The sequence below is a fragment of the Hoplias malabaricus genome, chromosome Y (assembly GCF_029633855.1).
Source record: "Hoplias malabaricus isolate fHopMal1 chromosome Y, fHopMal1.hap1, whole genome shotgun sequence".
Lineage (NCBI taxonomy): Eukaryota > Metazoa > Chordata > Actinopteri > Characiformes > Erythrinidae > Hoplias > Hoplias malabaricus.
Genome location: NC_089820.1, coordinates 80,772,176 through 80,795,912, shown reverse-complemented (window position 1 = coordinate 80,795,912; position 23,737 = coordinate 80,772,176). Strand labels below are relative to the sequence as shown.

General features: G+C 39.8%; 2 protein-coding genes across 3 annotated transcripts; one reads left to right on the top strand and one right to left on the bottom strand.

The window, feature by feature from the left end:
* Positions 1 to 651: 651 nt before the first annotated feature.
* On the top strand, positions 652 to 17,838 carry LOC136678974 (ran-binding protein 3-like). 2 transcript variants are annotated; one of them, XM_066657197.1, is made up of 17 exons: positions 652 to 699; positions 4,118 to 4,173; positions 4,748 to 4,784; positions 5,161 to 5,247; positions 7,124 to 7,195; positions 8,239 to 8,304; positions 8,654 to 8,755; positions 10,407 to 10,507; positions 10,894 to 11,013; positions 11,145 to 11,242; positions 11,364 to 11,439; positions 11,613 to 11,706; positions 13,417 to 13,541; positions 13,731 to 13,851; positions 14,175 to 14,317; positions 15,443 to 15,668; positions 15,901 to 17,838. In XM_066657197.1, exons 1-17 carry the CDS (start codon positions 678 to 680, stop codon positions 15,945 to 15,947), a joined length of 1,593 nt encoding a protein of 530 aa, XP_066513294.1. In that variant the 5' UTR covers positions 652 to 677; the 3' UTR covers positions 15,948 to 17,838. The 2 variants fall into 2 exon arrangements, with proteins under 2 accessions (XP_066513294.1, XP_066513293.1); XM_066657196.1 differs by having other exon boundaries at positions 8,642 to 8,755.
* A 135-nt stretch (positions 17,839 to 17,973) lies between these two features.
* LOC136678975 (calcyphosin-like protein) lies at positions 17,974 to 23,516 on the bottom strand. The gene is made up of 6 exons (XM_066657198.1): positions 23,391 to 23,516; positions 23,131 to 23,238; positions 22,108 to 22,258; positions 20,218 to 20,395; positions 19,785 to 19,994; positions 17,974 to 18,208 (listed from the first exon to the last, which is right to left on the bottom strand). The coding sequence occupies exons 3-6, from the start codon at positions 22,179 to 22,181 to the stop codon at positions 18,107 to 18,109; spliced, it is 564 nt and encodes a 187-aa protein (XP_066513295.1). The 5' UTR covers positions 22,182 to 22,258; positions 23,131 to 23,238; positions 23,391 to 23,516; the 3' UTR covers positions 17,974 to 18,106.
* Positions 23,517 to 23,737: the final 221 nt, after the last annotated feature.

The following is a 23,737-nucleotide window of genomic DNA, read 5'->3' as shown; positions in this document are numbered from 1 at the left end:
GATTTTCACTTGTTTCACTGCTAGACCGAGTCCACCAACCAAAAATATCCAGCCAACGGCGTCTAAGCAGGGTCGACTGTGACCTCTGGTGGACTATGGCATGACAACAGAAACTGTGCAGCAACAGAGGAGCTAGGGGTTCTCGTCTAAAAGGTGGACCAAAAGGTAAAGTGGACAGTGAATGGGCAGAAAATGTAAAACACATGGCTGTGTCTGGTCCACTCTAGCCCCACATACAGTAACACTCCCAAATTATACCTGTATTTTGTTGGTCCCGAGGGGAGATACTAGCCACTGAAATTCAGGGTGAAAAGGGAAAATATGGAGAGCAAGAGATGGGCTTTTGTAACTAGAGAGCACTTATATGTTAAGTGGAAAAGATAAATTTGACCTTTGAGTGTAGACTATACAAGTCTGTACAGAACATTGGAAATGTTACTGTACATTCGTAAAATACAGTTATTAATGGAGGCTACATCACTTATACTATATCTGCATTAATTCGTTATAAGGGAACAAACATTTGTAAGTTATGCGAGGGAAAGTAGGACAAATAAGAGCTGCATTAAATCTGTTTCTTTAGCCATATTTATGTTGGCGACTCCGTTTGAAGATTTGTTTCGCTAGAAATACCCGCCGAGTGCGCAGAGGATTGTGGGAGTTTGCGGAGAAGTAAAATGGCGGACTTGGCAAACGAAGGTAGGCGATGGGGAGAAGCGAAGAAACACAAAACAAAGGCAATAAAACTGAGAGGAGACGTGCGGGAGCAGGGTCTCGGTGACGAGAGAAAACTGCTATTCTCTCTCTTCTCTTCGCTTGTTAGTAGCGGGTGGTTTTAGGAGCTGACTGACAGTTACTAACGAGAATCTCCAGATCCCGCTGTTAGCCGCTAGTTGAGCTCCGCTAATGCGAATAAGGCTCACTTCTTCGCATAGTTTTCAGATCCACCTTAAAACCGAGGGGCATCAGAGCACAACCGAGGCACAGTTTAAGGTGGAACCGAAAAGTCAAATACGAAGCTTGAATAAAATATCACTTTCAGACTCTTGAGTTAGTTTTTAAATACAGATTAGATGTTTAAATGTGTAAAAAACCTCGCAGGTATATGTTGAGCATGTAAATGTAGCTAACGGTAGTTTGAAGCCTTAATTGTTTTGAAATCCTTCAGGGACTTGACAAATATTGAACAACCTTAGCGTGTCTGTTCCCCAAATACTTTTAGACCTCTGAATGTGTCCCACACTTAATCTTTTCCATCTTGAAAACATCGTATTTTGTCGGAATCATTACTTTAATAGTTTGTGTTTCAGAGGCGAAGTTTACACCGGTAACATCAACGTTAGCTCTAAGCATGAAACGGCCACGGTCCAGTGATGTATCCTGCACTTGGTGTTCTTCAATAGCCTAATGCATAAAACTCTTATAGAGGATATTATTTCATGTTTGGTCAATTGAAATGTGTAGAGAAGTTGGATTTCATTTCATTTTACTATAGCGCCACAGTTGAACTTGGACGGGGCTAGCATGCTACATTTGTGATGAAAATTGGCTTTGCTGAGCTTAGACGGCTATTTTTAGCTGCTCAACCGCAAGGATCAGAGATATTTACCAACTGTAAAGATTTTATATGGTACGAACGTGGCTGTAGATTTCACAAAGTACAAGATCCGAATCGAAACAATACTCGCTAACATTAGCTAAGCTTAGCTACGTGATGTCGTGGTTTTGTCACTCGGTCGGGGCGGGGTGGTCGGAAAACTGTGCTATACTCGTGGCGTGTGGGGCACTTTTGTTTTGAGGCGGTTGATCTCGCATCACCCGCATCCCTCGGAGTAGTTAATGACTGACACACGGCCCGATGCTGGGACTGAACAAGTGGTTCCATCCTTTCTCCATCTCTGTGTAATATTCTCTGTGTACTGTTGGTGAACCTGACTGAGATGTGTGCTAAATCCGGGACCGCCCACCCTCTGCTCTCAGTGAAACGAAAGCTCTCCTGCACATGACTCTGGAGCTTTGCCTACTCCAGCCATCTACATTAGAGTCATTACTATGTGGGTAGTCACATTACAGTGACCAAAACCGTTGGAGCGCTCACCTCCAAGTTTGATTATTGTCAGTCATTTTAAAATCCTTGACTTGTTTCAGCTCATAATGCAGCCAAGATGTCTCTCAGGTGTTTGTAGCCAAATGGGGCTCGACTTGGATGTGTTTTTGTGTTAAAGTAAACAATAAACAATTAAGAATATACAACTAATATATTAAACCGCTTTGTGTTTACAAACCTCGCTTCCAGAAACAGTCACAATGTACACAATGCAAATAGATCATTTTGACTAGTGTTTTAAATTAAATCTTATGAAAAAGATGTTAAATGTTGTTTTGAGAATACACTCATTTTTAATTGATATTTACAATATGTTATAAAAAATGGAACTTACCTATTAATTTAAAAGAAATTGAAAAATGTTCAGATAACACCTTGAACAGGTGACACATGCTTGTGTAAAAACGCTAGCTTTCCTCAAAGGATCAGTCATAATAATAGCATCAGTGAAATGAAAGGCTTAGGCCTTTATGAGCGATGTTGACTTATGCCTTGCCATTTTGTCAAAAAAAAGCTGCAAAAATAATGTGATATTTTCCTGCATTTTATAAGTGGCATACATAATTATGCAGTTAAAGAATTGTAGATATTTCGCTTGGTCAGGTGTATAATGTCATTAACAGACAGGGATATTCCTGATTCAGAAATGTCCCAGCTTAAAATGCAAGGCTGGAAACCTTGTGTGTTATTGACCTATGGTCTGCAGACAGCACTGTGTTAATTGGGTCTCTTATTAAATGTTTTTCTGTGCTGGATATTTATATCGTTGTCAGTAAACACCATATGTCGCAGACTTCTCTGCTCTCCGGCGGCTCTGAAAATAATACATGCACAGTTAAAATATATTCTGATCTATGGAAATAATTCACATTGTTGTTAAGTTTAAAAGCCAGGGACTGTTATGGTATGAAGTCTTTTAGTGTAAGTGGATGTTGCCTGTTGGTAAAGGTACTATTATTGCAGAAAGGCAAATATATATTTCACATACTTTGATATAAATCTGTATATTGTTACAGCTGTTATACCTGTTAATACAGAGGATAACTACTGCTGAATTAGTACAGTGTGGATATTACCCACTTAGAATGTATATGTTATATGCTTTATATAGTATTTTTGACTAGTCCACATTATCCTGATATTCCTGGGGAGAGACTGGTACCTTTGGTCACCTTATGTGGCCAAGAACCACCTACTACAGCAAGAAAAGATTTGACTGACACACAAAAGGACCAATCACAAGTTTGTTATTTTGGCATTCTGTGTAGGAGGCGGCTGATAGCCAATCAGAACAGAGCTGGCTTAATCCTGACAGTGAAGCAAACTTAACGCACTGAAAGTATCAGAGACTATGATATTCCTAACCTGCCTACTGCTGACGTAATGCTTTTGATCAACAGGGAATTTTGATGTCTTGGTGACTTGTTTTTTATATATATAAATCTGGATATTGGTACAGATGATATAACTGTTAATACAGAGGATCACCACTGCTAAAAATACGTTCAGTGTCAAGACAGCTCATATGTCTTTGTTTATTTACAACACATTAGGTGTATCCTAAACCTCCTTTACATGTGCCAGACTTTTTCTGGGTAGGAAGGTCAATTCAAGTACTAAAAATAACTCTTTCGTTTTATAAATAGGAACTTGGGGGGTATTTGATCCACTACCCAACACTTGTGTGCGCCTGGTTGTTTCAGTTCATGGAGAATGTTATTTATGGTGAATTGGATCGGGGTACAAGAAATATAGCACAGATGCTTAGAATATGGAAGGTGCCTTCAGTCTCCAAAGTTTGTAAATTGCGCTGTTCTTATTTGTTTTTAAAACATCAAGCACATTCATGCTTCATAAAGTTTTACATTATTGTTATCCTTCTGTAATGAATGTCACACGCATTTCATTTAGATTTTAAGGTAAATGTCAAACGAAACTGTCAGATGAATGGCAACAATATACTTTTTTTATTATTATTATTATTAGTTATTTATTTATTTATTTTTACAGAGAAGCCTGCCATAGCTCCACCAGTGTTTGTGTTTCAAAAAGACAAGGCACAGAAGGTGGGTCTGAGTTAACATACTTTTATATTTCCTATATTCCCTTTGTTAAATGTTCTTTTGCTGTTTGAGTTCCACATTAGAGCCCTCGCTTCTTTTTGGCCATTATTAGTCCATACCTCTCTAATTCTGACATTAGCTTGCATTACTATGCTTTCAGACAGTTTATTTTTCTGCTGTAACCTCCTCAGTGCCTGATGTTAGTGCCTAATTGTTACTTAGTTAAAATCTCTACGATTACCACTGCAGGTATGGTTAATGAGCTCAGGTGTGTTCAGGGCTGTTGTAAATTAAAGATTAGGGCTGCAACAATAGAAAAATAATATAATAATATTTTAATGCTTTGTAACACAACTTCATTCAAAATCAATATGTCAAGCAGTGTGCCACAAGTGACTCTGTTTTAACACAAGGTAGATGTTTAGGAGATTTTAAAATATGCAGAGTTGTGTAAATGAAGTGTTCATTGAAGGCTTAACCTACTGTGACAGCCCTACTCTAATTGATTGGACATGTCCCTGTAAATGTGCAAGCTTGATGTTGAATTTACTTCTTATTAAATTGCTTTGTTTTCTAGCGATCTGCGGATGGATCCAGCGCTGAGGATGGCGAAGGTGCATTTGATTTATTTTATGCTTTAAATCACATTTACAGTGGTAGGGAAATGGTGATGTTGTTTATATTTAAGATACAGGTTACTTAAAACACTCTATTTGCTACTCAGATCTTTATGTAAATTTGTTCAGGAAAGGATAACAATTGCTTTTTACAACAGAGAAACCCAAATTGGGGCAGGATAGTAAAAACAAATCTGAATTAATCCGTGTTGTTGTCTGAGGTTTGCAGCTATGTGTGGCCTATTTATAGATTTAATCAGTGCTTCACAGACTATTTATATAATGTGAAATTAGAAAGTCAGTTAAAGACCAAGCCAAGATCTATATGCTATGAGTGGTCTTTGAGCTCATTGTGGGGTTGTGTTTTCTTCAGACTCAGACAGAGAGGATGGGGAATACTGTCCTCCAGTAAAGAGAGAGAGAACCTCGTCTTTAACACAATTCCCGCCTTCACATTCAGGTAAAAAACTTATTCCATTATGGTTTTGACCAGAATAAAATGTTCACATTTTATTGGCTGTTTAACACGAGGGGTGTATAAACTGTTAAAATTCCATGGGAAATTTTTAGAAAACTTTTTTTAATTGATTCAACAAACCTTTTCAAAAGAATGATTCATTCATGAATCTGTCATTAGTGAGCAGTATTCGGAAACACCAGCTGCCAAAGGGGAATCAGCTTTCCATAAAGGATTTTCTTGTTCTTATTTTTTAAAGGCTAAGCACCAGCGATATGAAAGTGTCCAACAAATAAATACAGTGGAATTTGAGTTCCTAACTTGTGTTTATTGATGGTCAGAAAACATGTTATTTCTTACTAATTCAAGGAATAACGTTTAAAAGACCGCTGGTCTTTACAACTCTAGAAGCTGCACTTAATTTAATGCAAAATGAGGAAAAGGTGTGTTGTTTTTGGCTGCAATCATTCAATGTACAGTGGGACATCTGTGCACAAATGGCCCAAAGATCCCAAAATATCCAGAAAATTGACTAAATTTGTCAACTTTAAACGGACACTTTGGAAAGGACCATCCGCTCACTCCGTTATCTGTAGCTCATTTCACTGGCGCTTTTCCAACAATATGGGCATGTAAGGACACCAACGAAAGGTGTTCAAGAGCCTCTGTAACATGGAGGTAAACAGGGTAAGGACACTCACTTCGCCTGTTTTAGTTGGTGTTAGTTAACGTTAGCTTGACTCGCTAAACTCGGTGTCTCAGATTATACTCGGCTACGTAGCTGCATTACGGAGGTTTATAGTGTCGGATGAATTCGAGTTCGACTTCGATCACATTTACAAGAATAACGGTACCTCTACATTTGAGTTTAGCTTATTGCTAGGCTATTGTCATGAATAATGTTGGTTATTTAGCTAGATACTGTCATAACAGTCAGTCATAACGGTGTTTTACCGCGGCGTTGTTCAGCTGTTGTCCACCAGTGACGTCACGGTTGCGTTCAAGAATTTCCGTAGAGAGCTCGGGTTTTTTCGTGAATTTAATAAAATTGTCAGTTTTAAAGCAAATTAAGCTGCTATTTTCATTTTAATTCATACTTATATATGTCAGTAACTCAAATAATGTGAAATATTCATGGAGGTCCATTAAGTGGTGCTTAGCCTTTAACTGTTGTTGTTTAAAAACTCGCTATTATTAAAACTTTTAATTGATCATACTGTTTTAAAAAAATGAATAAAAAAAATTAATACACACAATGAATGATATACTGTCACAGAAAACGTCTTGTAAAATGAGTGCTGTGGAACTGAGGCCACAGGCAGACATTTAGAGTAGCTTAACAACTAACATTTTAAGATTATTAGCTCAACATTGTTGCAGTTTATAATGCTGGTCCAGTGTTTGGAACTTCCCTGCTTGCTATTTTTTTGGCTGTGCAGGGGGAGTGTCAGTTTTAACAGATTTGATGTCCAAACACAGCATAAGTGGTCAAAGAGCTCTGGTGCAATAAAGAAACTTGTTTATGCCCCCTCTGTGACTTATCCTGCTGTGATTAAATTTAGCTTGGCCTGCTCTTTGATTAGGAAATCTTCTCTGAAACCTTAAAACCCATAACCCCTCCCACCCCTTCAAAATCACGTTTAACAATCTGGATGTGTCCACAATCATTTTCCTGAGGTGCTCACAGTAAGCATTGCAGTAAACCAAACTGCCAATAGTGGCATGGCTGAACAAGACTATAACCTGAACATAATATTCACCATGTGACACATCAGCTGTTGCATTAAAATGTAACACCCGTCTTCTGTGCCAGAAGATGTTTGCTCATCGTGCTGTTTAATCACACTCTCTCTCCCTTTGTGTACTTCTCTTGCTGCAGTTTCCAAGAATAATGTGTTTATGCCCTCAAGTTTCTGCCAGTCTCCAACAGGCAACTCTGACTCAGAGCCAGGTGAGAAAGTGGGATATTACCTCATGTGTAGGCTTTTTTATAGGAAATCTAAGCTCCTGTTCCAGTGGAACATTCATTTCAGTTGTAATTACTGAATATCCATTAGAAATTAGTGATGAGCTGTGAACATTCAGTTATAATTATGTGGAAATACATGGATCATTCAATTTCTTCTGTACCTGTTTGTTGTATACATATTGTGTTCAGTTATTTTGAGAGGAAAAGATGCGACTGTGATGATGTCCGTATTCCCCCAGACCACCCATACAATGCAAAATTTAAATTGTTGTTTTGGTTGTTCCCACAAACGCAATGCTGTTATTAAGCAACATTTCTGTGTTTTGTCCACTAAGCTACTTTTCCACAAAAGATAGAACTGAGGAATGAAGCAGTTTCACTATTAGGAAATATTTAGGAAAACGTGTGATGTTTATATTAGTTGCGACATGCTCTTTTTTATCCACATTTATACAGTTTATACAGACTGTTTTGTTAAAGTGCAAGGAGCATATTTTGAATATTAAAGACGAGGGAATAAAAGGGAAGTTATGAGGAAAATATCAGTGTGTTTCAGACACATAGAGGAGCTTTTTATATCTGTCTGTTTTAAGAACGATGAGAGTAGAGAGTAGACGGTGTGCTCAGCTACCATCTCGGCAAGAGCAAGAATGTGCTAAAGTAGGTCTCTGTGCCTGAAGGGGACTTTTCCTAAGCACACTGACCAGGAAGTGGTCAAACAGCAATCTCTGGGGTTGCTACAGAAACAGAATTCATCTTGGCTGTGAGGCGCTGGGTAGGGGAAGATGGATGGAGAGATTCAGAAACTGAACTGAGCTGTGGTTTAATAGAGAGATAGTGAAGGCTTTGGGCTGGTGTTGACCTGTTTTGTAACATACTGCTGTGTGTCCTGCTGAGAAGCTTTTGTTTTTATCTGTGTGGGAGAGTGAACATGAAAGATAAAGAAACACAAAAAATGCAAACGCTGCCTCAAAATGTATGTTTGAATTTATTTGGATTATTTTATCTTATTGTTTTCTGTTTAGAGGAGAAGCCTGTAGGGTTTCGGTTGAAACCTCCAACTCTGATCCATGGCCAGGCCCCCAGTGCAGGTAAGACTCTCTGTGTGCATTGGGACAAAATTTACAATTATTCTGTTTTGTTATTCTAAATTTTAACGTAAAATCACTGTAATTTAAATGCCATTAGTCTTATTTTTTTTAAAGGAACTAGCTAATTTCCTTTGGCCAGTTGTTATAATTTGATCAAAAACATGGGAAACAAAGTGTAATAAATGAATATCACTTATCAGTGGCTCATAACTGCTCCAAATATTACTGGATTTTCCTTGATGTTTAAGCCTGAGGTTTAGTTTCTAGTGTCTTGGTGCTCCCTCAAGTAGTTTAGGCTGCTTTAGACCATTCTGTTTCAGATCCAATCCATTAGTAGGTTGTTTTGCAGGTGTCCCCAGTCAGAAACCCAAGGAGCAGCAGCGCAGTGTCCTGAGACCTGCTGTTCTTCAAGCACCACCCACTAAGATCCTCACAGAGCCCAGCAAGAGCAGTGAGTGCATTCCTACAGTCTTATATCTTTGTGACCTCATGTTCAGTCTTAAGATGACATGTACACTTAATCCTGGTTTTGAAATGTGAGCACCCAGTATGGAATGCCACTGATAGAAACAGGCCCTGAATACAGGGGGTCCTCGACTTACAACGTTGATCCGTTCCTACGTCGTGTTGTAAACCGATTTTCGGTGTAAGTCGGAACATACGTACATACTGTACGTAAATAACATACTGTAAGCACTTATCCTAGCCTAACACTTATCCTCCTCGGTCTTGAGCCGCGTATTCTTCCGCCGCACACACCAAACATGAAGTTCACGTTACGATGTTTACGACGCAAAGCCACTTAAGTCGAAACAAGGCTTAATACAGTAAATGAGAGATGTGTCATAACCACGAAACATCATAACTCGGGACTGAAGTAACCCAAGCACCTCCTGTATATGTATGTATATTTTATGTGCTGAATTCTGAAAATACCTCTACAAGTCAACTGCTAAAATGAAGTTGTCCACTGATTGTACTCTTCTATGAGATGATGGTTTTTGACAGTGATAATAAAATATTAACTAACCCACAGACACCTTGTTTATTATCAGTGGCAGTATTTAAAATGTCAGCCATGCTAACATGCCCAACAATTTGATGTAGTCTTACAGGAAAGGTCAAAATTAGAGAACGTTTTACTTTTTTCTAATGTTCAGATTCACTGCTCATCTCTACTAAAGTTTAACATAACTTGATCAGCAACCCATCTATTTATCTTTCATGCTCTGAAATGCTCAAAAAAAGAAAAAGTCTGACCAGAATTAGAGAAAATTTTGAATTTGTTTGATAGTTACAGCTGTCAACAACTACGAGCTTGTTGATAAACATTTACCTCACTTCTTGCCAAGAGGCACAATGGCTGCTGAAGTAAATTGAACCATGATGCTTTCTCCATATCTGACTTCTTCACACACTTTGGATTTTGTCTTGTGCCAGTTGTAATGCTTCTCATCTGTCACAACGAAACTAAACTTGCTCTTATCACTAAAGTGATTTTGGCAGAAGTTCTGCTCAGTCCAGACAAGTTGCGTCTCAGTTAAAGGGTAGTCTAAGCTTATACTTATTTCAGAAACAACATTGAAACAACATAGCCCAGTCAGTACTGAATTGGTGAGCAGTTCCACCTGAAGTGTTGAACCATAGAGAGTCATCTTATTGCTACATTCTCTTTTATTTTTTTTCTTTGCATTTTTGGGGACTGTGGAAATTAGGACTTAAAATAATTAGTGACGTTACAACTGAACCTTGGCACAACCAATCACTCCTGCAGCGAAATATAAAAAAAGATCAAATATAGACAATAATTTCATGTGTCAAACAAAGTAGCTGCTGGAGTTTTCAAAGCAGTGGAAAAGCCACTACCCAGACACTAAGCATCACTATGTGTTTAGTTCAGGAGTTGTTCACAGGAGTTAAGGAAAACAACCCTAAAAATATCATTGAAAATGTTGATTGTGTATTAAGTTATTAAGGTCAAAGTAATTGTATTCCATTGACTTTGTTTTTCCAAAGTTGCACAGTTTTGTACACTGTTTTGTTTATTTTGGAATAATTAATTAACTAATTAAGAGTTTTAATGTGTCATGTTTCTTTGATAGATGCAAACTGTGGAACAAACGGTGTGGGGAAGTTTTCAGATGCAGCGACAGAAGGCCGGTCGATTTTCATGAACAACACAGAAAGCTCAAACAAATCACCGGTGGGGAGGACTGCTTGCTAAATTTCTGTCTGCTTTAATCAAATTCGAATATATATATATATGTACTCCAGCACACGCATCCACACAAAAAACACATGGGGTATCGTTGTTGGAAACATACTGTTTTTGTGGTTGTCGAATAAGGAAATAGCAGCTGTAGTCATGTCATCAGACAGATTTAGATATTTATAGTGTAGCTGCCACAAAGTCACTAACTAATGTTTCTCTCAACCGTTATTCAGCTGTGGCTCTTTGGTGTTTAGGAAATGGTACATTATTTACTGCTGCTGTTTCTGTTGCCATATGATAGTTTTTCTTGTTGCTGCTCAAACTTGATCTCTACTCAAGCCTTTGTGTTCATATTTGACATTTATGTCTCCTTGCAGAAGAAAGAAAACGAAGGTGGGGAGAATGGAGGAGGAAAGACAGAAGAGAATGCACAGAAGAAAGATGCAGTGGTTGACTCGGGTTTTGTATTTGGGCAAAATATCAAAGAGAGGGCAAAGGTCAGTGGGTGGAGATCATGTTTAAAATTTTTGCTCAGTATTATTGTGAATATTTTTATTAGAGTATAATAGTATAATAGAGTTTGTGTTGGAAAATGCCATGCCTCAGACGGTTTAAACTTTTTCTACAGTTGGATGAGATCAGCGCAGTCAATGAATCTAAAGACTTGACACAGGACTCTCAGTCTGAGAGTACAAATTACTTCCTGCAGTACATGGACAATTCAAGGTTATTTCCATTGTTTTTTTTTTTTCTCTTTCATATTTTCATAGAGTTTTTCTTTAATTTCTTCATTCCCTCACACTGTTTCTCAGTAGTTGTCTAAGTCTGAGTTTGTTTTGCTTTTCAGCTCTCTGAATGCTACCAACAAAACAGAAAAAGGAGCCAAGTTCGTCTTTGGCCAGAACATGTCTGAGAGAGTGCTGGTGAGTAGATGCGCTGTTGCCAAACAAGAAATTACTGGCTGTACTCAGTGGTTTGGGTTTGTGAATGTATTATAATGTAGCACAGCGATGGACTGCAATTTCAGAACATCCTGAATAAGTCTGAGGGGAAACTGAGAACATAGATTGTTGAATTATGTTTGTGTCTGTTTCAGAGTCCTCCAAAAGGCAGTGAATCAACAGCAGATGGTAGTAAAGATACAGCTTCAGCATCAGAGCCCTCTTCGCTGGAGGCCACCCCAGAAAAGAGTGTGTACCCTGTTTAAAGTTGTTTGCTTCTGCACAGAAATGAGAGACCTTCTTTTTAAAATAATACTTATCCTGAAATTAATTAGTGTGTTTAAAAAAAACAATTATAGAAGCTTATAGGAAGAATTTAGTCATTTATGAGCAAGGATAGATTGACCATATGCTCTGCACAAGCATCTCTAGGCTGGAGCTCATATCGTGGTTTCAGATTTTAAACTGACCACTTGTAAACTTTAAAATCAGTGAAGGCAATATTAACTGTGATAGATATGCAGCCATCCTGGAGTAACACATGCTGCCTCTTAGACAATTTTTCCAGGATGTCCATGTGTACTTCTAACTGACGCCAAGTTATATTGTGCAACAGCTTGGCTATGTAATAAGTGATTGCGGGCGCTAGACTGGCCCACCTGCAGTCCAGACCCGTCTCCCACTAAAAATGTGTGTCGCGTTCACGAAGTGCAAAATATGGCAATGAAACTTGTACAGCTGAAGACTTGTATAACATGCAAAACATTCTGGTTTCAAAACTGGATCACTGGGTTCCAAGTTACATAACATTGTAACTTAGGAGTAATGAAAAAGTTTGCTTGACTAACTTACATCATGCAAACTACATGCCCTAGTTGTCACAACGCTGCCTCCAACTTCATCAATTTATAGATATATTACGATATCATTTAATGTTTAGAAATGACCAAATGTATTCAGGCTGCAGCAGTGGCAGATGCTACAGTTCATAGCTCATTCTGTCTATTGTCGCTGTTGAATGAATAACATTTATCTCAATTTTTATCAGTTATTTGTTTGCCTCATTTGAACAAATTAGAAATGAAAATTACTTGCAATAAAATCTTTTTACATTGACGTCCATTGAAATTTAAGAAGGTTTCTACCTCCATCTGTCTTCTGTAAAATTGCTATTTTGGAGATGCATGTTTTTCATTGAACAGCGACGCTGTGTTTATATGGAACTATGCTAAACAGGGACCATTTAGCTTGCTAGTTAAAGCTTAGAAAGCTTTGTCCAGCATGCATGTATCTTTTAACAAAAACATGAAATATCTGCGGCGGCACGGTGGTGCAGCAGATAGGTGTCGCAGTCACACAGCTCCAGGGACCGGGAGGTTGTGGGTTCAATTCCCGCTCCAAGTGACTGTCTGCGAGGAGTGTGGTGTGTTCTCTCTGTGTCTGCGTGGGTTTCCTCCGGGTGACTGTCTGTGAGGAGTGTGGTGTGTTCTCTCTGTGTCTGCGTGGGTTTCCTCCCACAGTCCAAAAACACACGTTGGTAGGTGGATTGACGACTCAAAAGTGTCCATAGGTGTGAGTGAATGTATGAGTGTGTGTGTTGCCCTGTGAAGGACTGCCGCCCCCTCCAGGGTGTATTCCCGATAAGGGTTACAGATAATAAATGAATGAATGAATGATATACCTCAACTTGGTTTTCTGTAATGTGACACTCTCAACAGACCATTTGATGCTGTGCTCATGCGACACCTCCTCAGGAAGACACACTTCTATTTAAATACATTGGTTTTCACAGTGATACTAAAACTTCTGCTTCACTTATTGATTTGCACATATTTTAAAAAAAGATATGGATCCAGTTAAATGTGCTTTAATAGTTCTGTTACATTATATTTTATGCTTAATGCTAATCAACCCTCTTTTAGTAGTAGTTCAGGTCCAGTTTAATACTTGTCTGTTCAGATCATAGTGTGACGGAATCTCTAGAGGAGTCAGCAGCAGCATACACCAAAGCCACAGCCAAGAAGTGCATTTTGGAGAAAGTGGAAGTTCGTACCGGGGAAGAAGCAGAGAGCAATGTGCTACAGGTCAGTTTTAAGGCTCCAATGAGGAAAAAAATATTGCTTATATTTTATAGTTCTGATCACTTTGTAGATTAATTAACGTCAATGTCTTCACTGGAAAAGTAATAATTAGTGAGAAGAGTACATCTGCTATGATTGTGCTTCCAAACCTTAGAGTGCCTTACAACATTCTCCCTTGCATTTGTCCTACAGATGCAGTGTAAGCTGTTTGTGTTTGATAAGCCGGCTCAGTCGTGGATTGAGCGAGGTCGAGGGCTGCTGAGACTCAACGACATGGCCTCCACAGACGATGGAACATTACAGTCCAGACTAGGTCAGAGCGGATGTTGATTACACCTGCATTTGTATTTATTTTGATATTAGATGAATGTTGATGTACAACAATCTGGCTTCATGAAACATACATCAAACAATTATTTTTTTAAAAACTAGTAGGTAAAAAATGGTGGAATCAAGCAAAGTTGAGTGGAAAAATTTATGAATAATTAGGGAAATAGAAATCATATTAAGGCATTTGTTGGGACATGGACTTACAGTTACAGCTTTGAGATTACAGCTTTCTCAAATAGTAGTTGGAGTTAATGCTTATTTTCATGTTTTTTTTTTCTTCTCTTTCCTGTTCTTCCTGATGATCAGTGATGCGCACCCAGGGTAGTCTACGGCTGATTCTGAACACTAAACTGTGGGCTCAGATGCAGGTAGACAAGGCAAGCGAAAAAAGCGTCCGCATCACAGCCATGGACACAGAGGACCAAGGTGTTAAGGTCTTCCTCATATCGGTATGTGAAGCAATGTTACACTTTTTAATTACAATAATAAACCTGCAGTTCCATTGATTCAGAAATATTCTACCATGTACATGCACATTACAATTGCGTTCTCATACAGTCCTGATTTTAACATTTGCTTCAGACAATAGACGTGTAGCAGCGGCTTGTTGAAGTTCGGTTCCGACTGAGATGTAGATTGTTGGGTTGGAGATTTTTGCTTCACAATTTTCTACACGCTTTATCTAAAAGTAATTAAAAATAATAATAATAATCAAGGCGCAGCAGGTAGTGTCACAGTCACACAGCTCCAGGGGACTGGAGGTTGTGGGTTCAATTCCTGCTCCGGGTGACTGTCTGTGAGGAGTTGGTGTGTTCTCCCTGTGTCTGCGTGGGTTTCCTCCGGGTGACTGTCTGTGAGGAGTGTGGTGTGTTCTCCCTGTGTCTGTGTGGGTTTCCTCCGGGTGACTGTCTGTGAGGAGTGTAGTGTGTTCTCTCTGTGTCTGTGTGGGTTTCCTCCGGGTGACTGTCTGTGAGGAGTGTGGTGTGTTCTCCCTGTGTCTGCGTGGGTTTCCTCCGGGTGACTGTCTGTGAGGAGTGTAGTGTTTTCTCTCTGTGTCTGCGTGGGTTTCCTCTGGGTGACTGTCTGTGAGGAGTGTGGTGTGTTCTCCCTGTGTCTGCGTGGGTTTCCTCCGGGTGACTGTCTGTGAGGAGTGTAGTGTTTTCTCTCTGTGTCTGCGTGGGTTTCCTCCGGGTGACTGTCTGTGAGGAGTGTAGTGTGTTCTCTCTGTGTCTGTGTGGGTTTCCTCTGGGTGACTGTCTGTGAGGAGTGTGGTGTGTTACAGATAATGAATGAATAATAATCAAAAGTTGCCACCTGTCCGCACTGGCTACTTAATTAATTATTTTACTCGCTAATAAATATTTGTGGTCGCAATTGCAACCATCTTAGTCGCAGTCTGGAGCCCTGTGATATGGAAGCTGATCCATAATTTTTCATGTACACACTTTTTTTATTAATTCTCTTAAAAGTGATATTAAGATTAAGACACAATCAAATAATTGGAACAGGACTGCCGTACCTAAATGTTTGAAGTAGTGTGATGCCTGTTCTTGAACACCCTTTTTGTCCTGCAGGCCAGCTCAAAGGATGCAGGGCAGCTGGCCGCGGCGCTGCACCATCGGATCCTGGCCCTGAAGAGCCGTGCTGAGCAGGAGCCCGAGAGCACACCCATACCCCCCCAGGCTGAGATCCCTCAGTCCAACGAGGAGGACAGTGATGATGATGAACTCGCTAACAACAGCAACAACAACAACAACAGCAGCAGCATCACCACCACTGCGGGGAACACCAGTACCAGTGGTATGCTTTTACCCACAAGCACAAGAACTGTTTGAATTGGATCAGCTCTTTGCACCACTTGTCAGTCAACCCAAAAGATTCATACTTTCCGTTTGACTTTGTTTTTCCTTGAAAAGATTAACCATGATCCTTCCATGAATCTAAACTATGCTTATAGCGCTATTTGAAGCAATCATCTGTTATTACCTCACGAGAATGGTCACTTTTATATTTCTTTTCTCCACTTCCCCAGGCACCTCTGAAACTCCTGGCGAGCCCCCAGCAGCTGAGAGCACATAACATAATGCACAGCTGCCTGACTGAAAACTGCTCAACAGGGTTGGCTTTTTTTTTTATTTTTTATTTTTAATTTTTTTTTTAAACCCCCCCCCCCCCCCTTGGTGGACGGCCTTAACCACCGTGATTCTCTCAGCCCAGCGCTGTGGAGTCCATCAGCTCCAACCCTGTAGCAGAGCTTCAGCGTCTCTCGCATAAAACTTGTGTAGTTCATTTTCCTCCTTCTGCATTTATTGTAAATCTGGAGTTCAATTTTTTTTTTTTATCATTTTGTTTGTTTGTTTTTTTATTTTTATTTTTTGATTCTGTTTAGTTTCCTGGACTGCAAACAAACAAACAAACAAAAAAAAAAACAAAAGAAAAACAGAGACTTTTCATTTATGGGTTTGGACTTGGCTTGCTCATCATATTGATGAGTGTGAGGGTATTCCTCTCTCTGTTTAAAGATACGGCACATGTCATGACTGCAGTTTCTACCGCAGGACCTTTTCTTTCTTTTTTTTAAAAACTTTGTTGCTCTCCCATATCTCTTTCTCTCTCTCTCTCTCTCTCTCACACACACACTCTCGTACTCTCATATGCACTCTCCCATGACGTCATTGCCCAGAATCATTCAGCATCAGTGTAGTAGCTTCATGTCCCCACTCTGAAACCTTGGTCTTCATCCCCCTTACCCCCACCACCTTTGGTAGCTGTAACTCTTTTTGCTCTGGTTCTGACTTATTTCCAATGGTCCCACCAATCACCTCTGGTTTTTCCAAGCCGATATTCTTACTAGTCTGCTATGATGGTAGTTAAGTAGTTCTCTTATTGATGTAATGAATAAAGGACTAAACCAACACACGGACTGTGCTATTGTGGATCTCTGCTTCTAGAATAACCCCATCCCTGAGAAGAAGAGAGGAGGGAAAAAAAAAAAGATTATAAAGGGAATTTGCATTGCCTCGTCACCGTTACGGAGTTACCGACATCTACCCTGCGAGTGTGCGTATGGACAGACGTACTTCTGTTTGTTTTGAAAAAGATTACTGAAGCTTCAAAGTCGAAATCTCTACAGATACTCGTTATTTTCCATATTCTGAAGGTTTGTAATATGTTAACTTTTTTATTGTTTTATTTTATTAACTTTTTATCCATTTTCATGTCGTTGAAGACAGTACAGTGGAGATTTTGTTTTTCTTTGTGTGTTGAAACTTGGAGTGCGTTTAGAAATCCGACATGAATACGGAACTTCTCATGTAAATTTCTATGAATATATTATCATTTACTAGAACACCATGTCTCCAGTCTCCTTTACGAAATAAATAGTAAAAAAATCAAAGTTTTACAGAAGGAAAAACTTTGAAATAAATTTTTGTCTAATGTCAAACGTGGTCCATCGGTTACCTTGTTTTTTTTGTTTTTTAAAAAAGGGGGGAAAAAAAAGCTTGATTTGTGAGTGGAAATTGTAATGTTGAAGTTCTAAAAGAACTATCAAACAAAATGTTTAACAGTGAATAAAGATCTGCAGTCATGTTAGCAGTGTTATTTTACATCAGTCACTCTTAGCGATGTTTAAAATGAAATGGTATTTTCAGGAAACAGCTTGAATATCGACTCATCTGCTGTTGGAAGTCAGCATGTGTTGCTCGTTTCTATAATACGGATAATAGCTGCTTTTAAAAGACAGTTGGGATTTGCATTCAGTGATGGGACTGAGGAATGGGTTCAGAGTTTGGTTGCAGACTGGTGGTGTTTCTTGTTGAATGCCCGCTAGAGGGAGTCAGATTACTGTTACTATCCATTTCCTTAATTTTAAGTGAGCATTTGTACAACATAATAAATACAGTTTTCCTTTGTGTGATGTCTATTCACTGGTAGTTGTCCTGTGTTGCCTTTGAGGTGATAGGCCAGGGGTTTTTAATACAAGCATGTTCTTTCAGGCATGCACCAAATACATCAATACAAATGGATTTAAAAGCAATAATCCAGTGAGCTTTTAAATAAAAACAAATTACTGTGGATTCTCCCAAAGCTACAGTTTTATTTTTTAAAACAACTCTTTGTCTGTATAAAGCATCCAGTATAAATGCTCTCCAATAAAAGTAGAGATCCTCAGAGAATGACCAGTGAGCAGGGATCAAAGCCGCCAGTATACATCAAACCAGTGAAAGTTCTGGAGACTACAGTTTCCAAGCATTCTTCATCATGGTAACGAAGTAGTCATCACTGTCGATGGAAGCGCTGACCCCACTGTAATAGTTGATAAACTCCTCCAGGGTGACCTGTCACAGGAGGGAAGTACATAAGCTCACCACCTCAATCCACATTCATTTAAAGAAAATTGTTACCTGCTTAAAAGCAATATTCATCTCACACTTTATTTGAATTATTTCACCATTATATTACACAAACATACATTCAACATCTGCCCATAAACACTGATATTTATAGCTATTTAAGTAGTTCTGTGTTACACAGTACACGCTAGGCATGAATAATTTATATTTAGTGAAATACACATAGTGGTCTGGATCATTTCTGAATGGTTTCAGAACTAGAAAAAGTCACTACTCTTTGCAGTGATTTCTCCCTGCTTAATTAAATCAGACATCCTCTGAAAATATGGTCATTACAGATGCTGCCTGCTGCTCTCAAGTGTAAAATAATCCCAAACCATCAACATACTGCTTGCTTCATTAGAGCTACAGGCATTGCATCTTTGGAATTGCTTCATCTGTTATCAGTGCTAGTATATTCAGAAGTGTGTGGTGTTAAATAACGTTAAATAGTTACTAAAAGACAGTAAACCCACGCAGACACAGGGAGAACACACCACACTCCTCACAGACAATCACCCGGAGGAAACCCACGCAGACACAGGGAGAACACACCACACTCCTCACAGACAGTCACCCAGAGGAAGCCCATGCAGACACGGGGAGAACACACCACACTCCTCACAGACGGTCACCCGGAGGAAACCCACGCAGACACAGGGAGAACACACCACACTCCTCACAGACAGTCACCCGGAGGAAACCCACGCAGACACGGGGAGAACACACCACACTCCTCACAGACAGTCACCCGGAGGAAACCCACACCGACACAGGGAGAACACACCACACTCCTCACAGACAGTCACCCGGAGGAAACCAATGCAGACACAGGGAGAACACACCACGATCCAAGAGCAATAACCCCCCAAAAAACACACAAAACACAAATTATGAACCAGCCAAAATGGGGCTGGTTTACATTTAGCCCATGCTGTATTTTTTTCACACCCAGTCTGTGACTGTCAGATGTGCTGGACTGTTTACACAGAGTGGAAGCGATCCTTTTACGTTCCAAGATAAACACATTAAATGTATGTAATTATGTGGCAAGTTTTAATGCACCTTATTGTTCACAGTATTGGGCCATGTTTTATTGCCATGATTGTGTACCAACTCCAAATTAAGATGCTACTGATTATGTCTAGCTATCACTAACTATCAGTATCAGTGATAACTCCATTAACCTTCTTATATTCCTCCAAAACCTTCCATAACTTTCCTATAGGTCAAGAGGCACTTGCTTTAGCCCCTGCCCATTATCTTCTTTACTGATGCCTTTTATGTCACAGTGGGTTTTTTTCTATGAGAGAAATGGGTCAAAGCATTCCTTTCACCATTTTAGGAAACTGAATGAAGACAAACTCAAGGCACTGTGTGAAAGAGATAAAATAAGCAGTGTGATATGAAGCTCAAATCCATGGGACATGTTCCATGAGTCACCAAATATGGGTTTACGTTGAGTTTTAGAATGACCTCACTGGAGCTGGAGTCATAGATTTCACATCACAGTTTGACTGACCTTTCCGTCTTTGTCGTAAGGTGAATCAAAGCTGTTGAGGAAAGAGCGGAACACTTGGTCCTCTGTCCATTCGCCGCTCTTGTACTTAGGATGATGTTTGCTATTGTAGACTCCCTGCAAGTCCTCCACAGTCACGACCCCATCACCAGTGCGGTCCAGCTTCTGGAAGGCCTTCTCGATCACCTGGATCCTGGTACTAGACATTGGGGGCTAAGCACAGATGGTCACAACATTCCCTGGTTAGTCATCAGCTAAAGTTCAAGGCAGTTAAAAAGTGTTCTCTTCTCCTGTACGCTTACTACTTTTGAAATTCTTTTTTTTTCTTTGGACAGTGATGGCACTAAACTCCTTACAGACAGTCACTTGTCATCTTTGAGAAGCAGTGTTATACATATAAGCATTTACCTGCACTGTTGTCTGACTAGATGCTTACCCTCACTTTCTCCAAAAACTCATTGAAATCTATTGTGCCACTTCCATCTTTGTCTAGTGTGGTGAAGATCTGCTTGGCTTTTTCCTTTCCAACATTCACACCATATGTCTCCAGCCCCTTCTGAAACTCCTGAAGGTTAAGAGTCTTACTGCCATCATCGTCCATGATGCGGAAAGTTCTGGATGCAAGATAACAGCAGCAGTGTAATCAGAAATCTTCATCTGCCATAATTTATAAGTGCTATCATTTTAAATAAAACAGACACAGGGAGAATACACCACACTCCTCACAGACAGTCACCCGGAGGAAACCCACGCAGACACAGAGAGAACACACCACACTCCTCACAGACAGTCACCCGGAGGAAACCCACGCAGACACAGGGAGAACACACCACACTCCTCACAGACAGTCACCCGGAGGAAACCCACGCAGACACAGAGAGAACACACCACACTCCTCACAGACAGTCACCCGGAGGAAACCCATACGGACACAAGGAGAACACACCACACTCCTCACAGACAGTCACCCGGAGGAAACCCATACGGACACAGGGAGAACACACCACACTCCTCACAGACAGTCACCCGGAGGAAACCCACGCAGACACAGAGAGAACACACCACACTCCTCACAGACAGTCACCCGGAGGAAACCCACACAGACACAGGGTGAACACACCACACTCCTCACAGACAGTCACCCGGAGGAAACCCAAGCAGACACAGGGAGAACACACCACACTCCTCACAGACAGTCACCCGGAGGAAACCAACGCAGACACAGAGAGAACACACCACACTCCTCACAGACAGTCACCCGGAGTAAACCCACATAGACACAGGGAGAACACACCACACTCCTCACAGACAGTCACCCGGAGGAAACCAACGCAGACACAGAGAGAACACACCACACTCCTCACAGACAGTCACCCGGAGTAAACCCACATAGACACAGGGAGAACACACCACACCACTCACAGACAGTCACCCGGAGGAAACCCACGCAGACACAGAGAGAACACACCACACCCCTCACAGACAGTCACCCGGAGCAGGTCACAAACCTCCTGTGCCACTGTGCCGCCTCATATTCAACATATTAAATTATTTTATACGTACATATTAAACTGGACTGTTTTTCAGAAAAAGCATGTTTATGACTAAAAGGGGAATGTAAATCGCATTAATGTAACCCAATCCCAAGCCTCCAAACAATAAGAAGCCATGTCCAAGCTCAACTAACATACGTTCAGACAGATCTGTGGTCACTAAACTCAAATGCTTAATGGATTCATTTATAGATTTATCTTTAAAAAATTTCTAAACAAAAGACAAAAACTAGAGGCCAGAATTCAACATAATTTTATTTTACAAATCACAATTTTAATAGATACATCATTTGTAGAGACATATTAAGGAAAAACAGCAGCTAACTGCACTGTGGGCTATCATTCACAAGTATGGCATTTTTACGTCTGTTGTAATTAAAGGCCTGTGTAGGTGTCATGTAGCCTAGTGAATGATGACTTACTGTAATGTGTCACGGTTGTAGGGTTTTCATTCCCCATATGTTCAGCATTTCACCCAATATTCCTAGCACCTTTCTCCCATGTACGTTTAAATTGAAAGCATAAAGACAGGCCATAAAAAAGAGTCATGTAAAAATGAGCTGCGACTGGTATTGGCTTCAACAAACACATAAACATTACATGGACTTGTCTAGGGATAGGGGAGGAATACCAGCAAAAGGAAAAATACGGGATATTAACAACAACAAAGGGATTTTTATACGAAGCGGCTATGAATGTATGTGCCTTAGGTGGAAGATCAGTGTAAACTTTAAGATGTATGGTGGAAGTGAGTGAATAAATCAAAGTCTTGCCTGCCTAGACCTTTGATCCCAGCTTCTCCTCGGCTCAGACAGTGCTGCCTCAGCTCCTCAAGTACATCTGCCATTTTTTTCTTGTCCAGACCACCTTAAGTTGCTCCAGATGATGAATTGAATGGTAAAGGACCTGCTAGAGAGAGTCAGTCTGTGGATTAAGGGAACATCAGTTAGATTAATACTGTCTTCCTCTGGACTGGCACTACAAAGCAACCAGCTCGTTTTATAATGTCCCTCAGGAGCTACTGCAGTTTGTATGAAAAGCTCTGAAAGTGAGTGAGCGCGTCCTCGGAGAGTGGTGGAGGTTGACATGGGAATAAAAGTCCACTTGGGCAAACAAGGAAAACCCTGAGGGCTTTGTCGGCCTGGAAACTAAAATGCAAATAGTGTTACTGGGTAACTATGGACATAAGCATGTAGCTCGGTGGAACAATGGAGAACTGCCGTTAAATGTGCACAACAAATAGCTGATCTTTTGAAAGACTATCCCTGTTCATTGTTCCACATAAAGTTACAGTCTACTCGGGGCATTTGTATCCCACCCACATCACAATTCAAATAAACATCTAAAGGTAAATGACACACTGAGGATTAAGGACAGAAAAGGATTTATTTTTTGTCCTCAATGATCTTCAAAAAATGACAATAATAAATGTTTATTATGATAATTCCATTATGTCATTACAATAGACAGTAGTTAAATGAATTTTTTATCCAGTTTTAATAAATATTTACATAATTGTCAGCAAAGGAATAATGAAACTGTGAACTATTGTTGCATACATGAAGCATTACTCCCAGAACCAAGTCCATTGTTTACACCTGGTTTCCAAGGCAACCATTGACTTAAAACAAATAAATAACAAACATCAGAATTAAACAAAAACACAATACGCAGTCTAGGTTTAGTATTTGTACTTATAGTTGTTTTTACTTGAATAAATATATCTAATCTGCCATTCAGTGGAATCAAAGGGATTATAGTTATTATACAAGAAATTGAATTCAGAAGAAGCGTACCTTTCACCTCGTACTTTCAGTTCCACCTGCTGTTGACCACGCCCAAACAGGTGCTTAGCGACGAGCCTCCGTCCCTCTCCCCACGTGCTTCAATTTTACTGAACGGCTCTGCAGAACAGGGTTGCCAGATTGTGATAATTTTCTCTACATTTCAGAGGCTCGGGTTAGTTGGTGCACTTCATAGCTAGATTACTACACCAAGACCGTGAACTAGTTCAAAGGGGAAATGTAAGTTTGTAAACCAAACTACAGATACTCACGTGACAGAAGGGAAAGGCACAGCCAATCATACTGCACCTCTAGGTTAATGAGACGTTGATAGATCGTGGTTTTTTTTTTTTTTTTTTGAGGGGATAAAATTATTGGTGGGGACAATCCAATAATCGCTGGATTGGTGGGGACACGTCACATCCGTCCATGCTAATTCTACGATCATGGAAGTGGAAATCTTTTCTAGGCTTTTCTCAGAAAATGTTGTATTTATATTAATTTTTTTATATTGAATAATATGTTTTCATACAAATAATTAAATAATACAAATAATCATTTTACATACAACATAAAAGAACCTTGCAATAAACATAAACATCTGGCAACCCTCAACGTA

What these genes read in the sequence shown, in the direction of transcription:
- LOC136678975 (XM_066657198.1), bottom strand. Translation starts at nt 22,181, where the DNA reads ATGGCAGATGTACTTGAGGAGCTGAGGCAGCACTGTCTGAGCCGAGGA. An exon ending in GGGATCAAAGGTCTAGGCAG is followed by an intron (nt 20,396 to 22,107) that starts GCAAGACTTTGA and finishes TCTTGCATCCAG; the next exon opens with AACTTTCCGCATCATGGACG. An exon ending in CTTACGACAAAGACGGAAAG is followed by an intron (nt 18,209 to 19,784) that starts GTCAGTCAAACT and finishes CTCCTGTGACAG; the next exon opens with GTCACCCTGGAGGAGTTTAT.
- LOC136678974 (XM_066657196.1), top strand. Translation starts at nt 678, where the DNA reads ATGGCGGACTTGGCAAACGAAG. An exon ending in CAACTCTGACTCAGAGCCAG is followed by an intron (nt 7,196 to 8,238) that starts GTGAGAAAGTGG and finishes TTTTCTGTTTAG; the next exon opens with AGGAGAAGCCTGTAGGGTTT. An exon ending in GGGGAACACCAGTACCAGTG is followed by an intron (nt 15,669 to 15,900) that starts GTATGCTTTTAC and finishes CCACTTCCCCAG; the next exon opens with GCACCTCTGAAACTCCTGGC.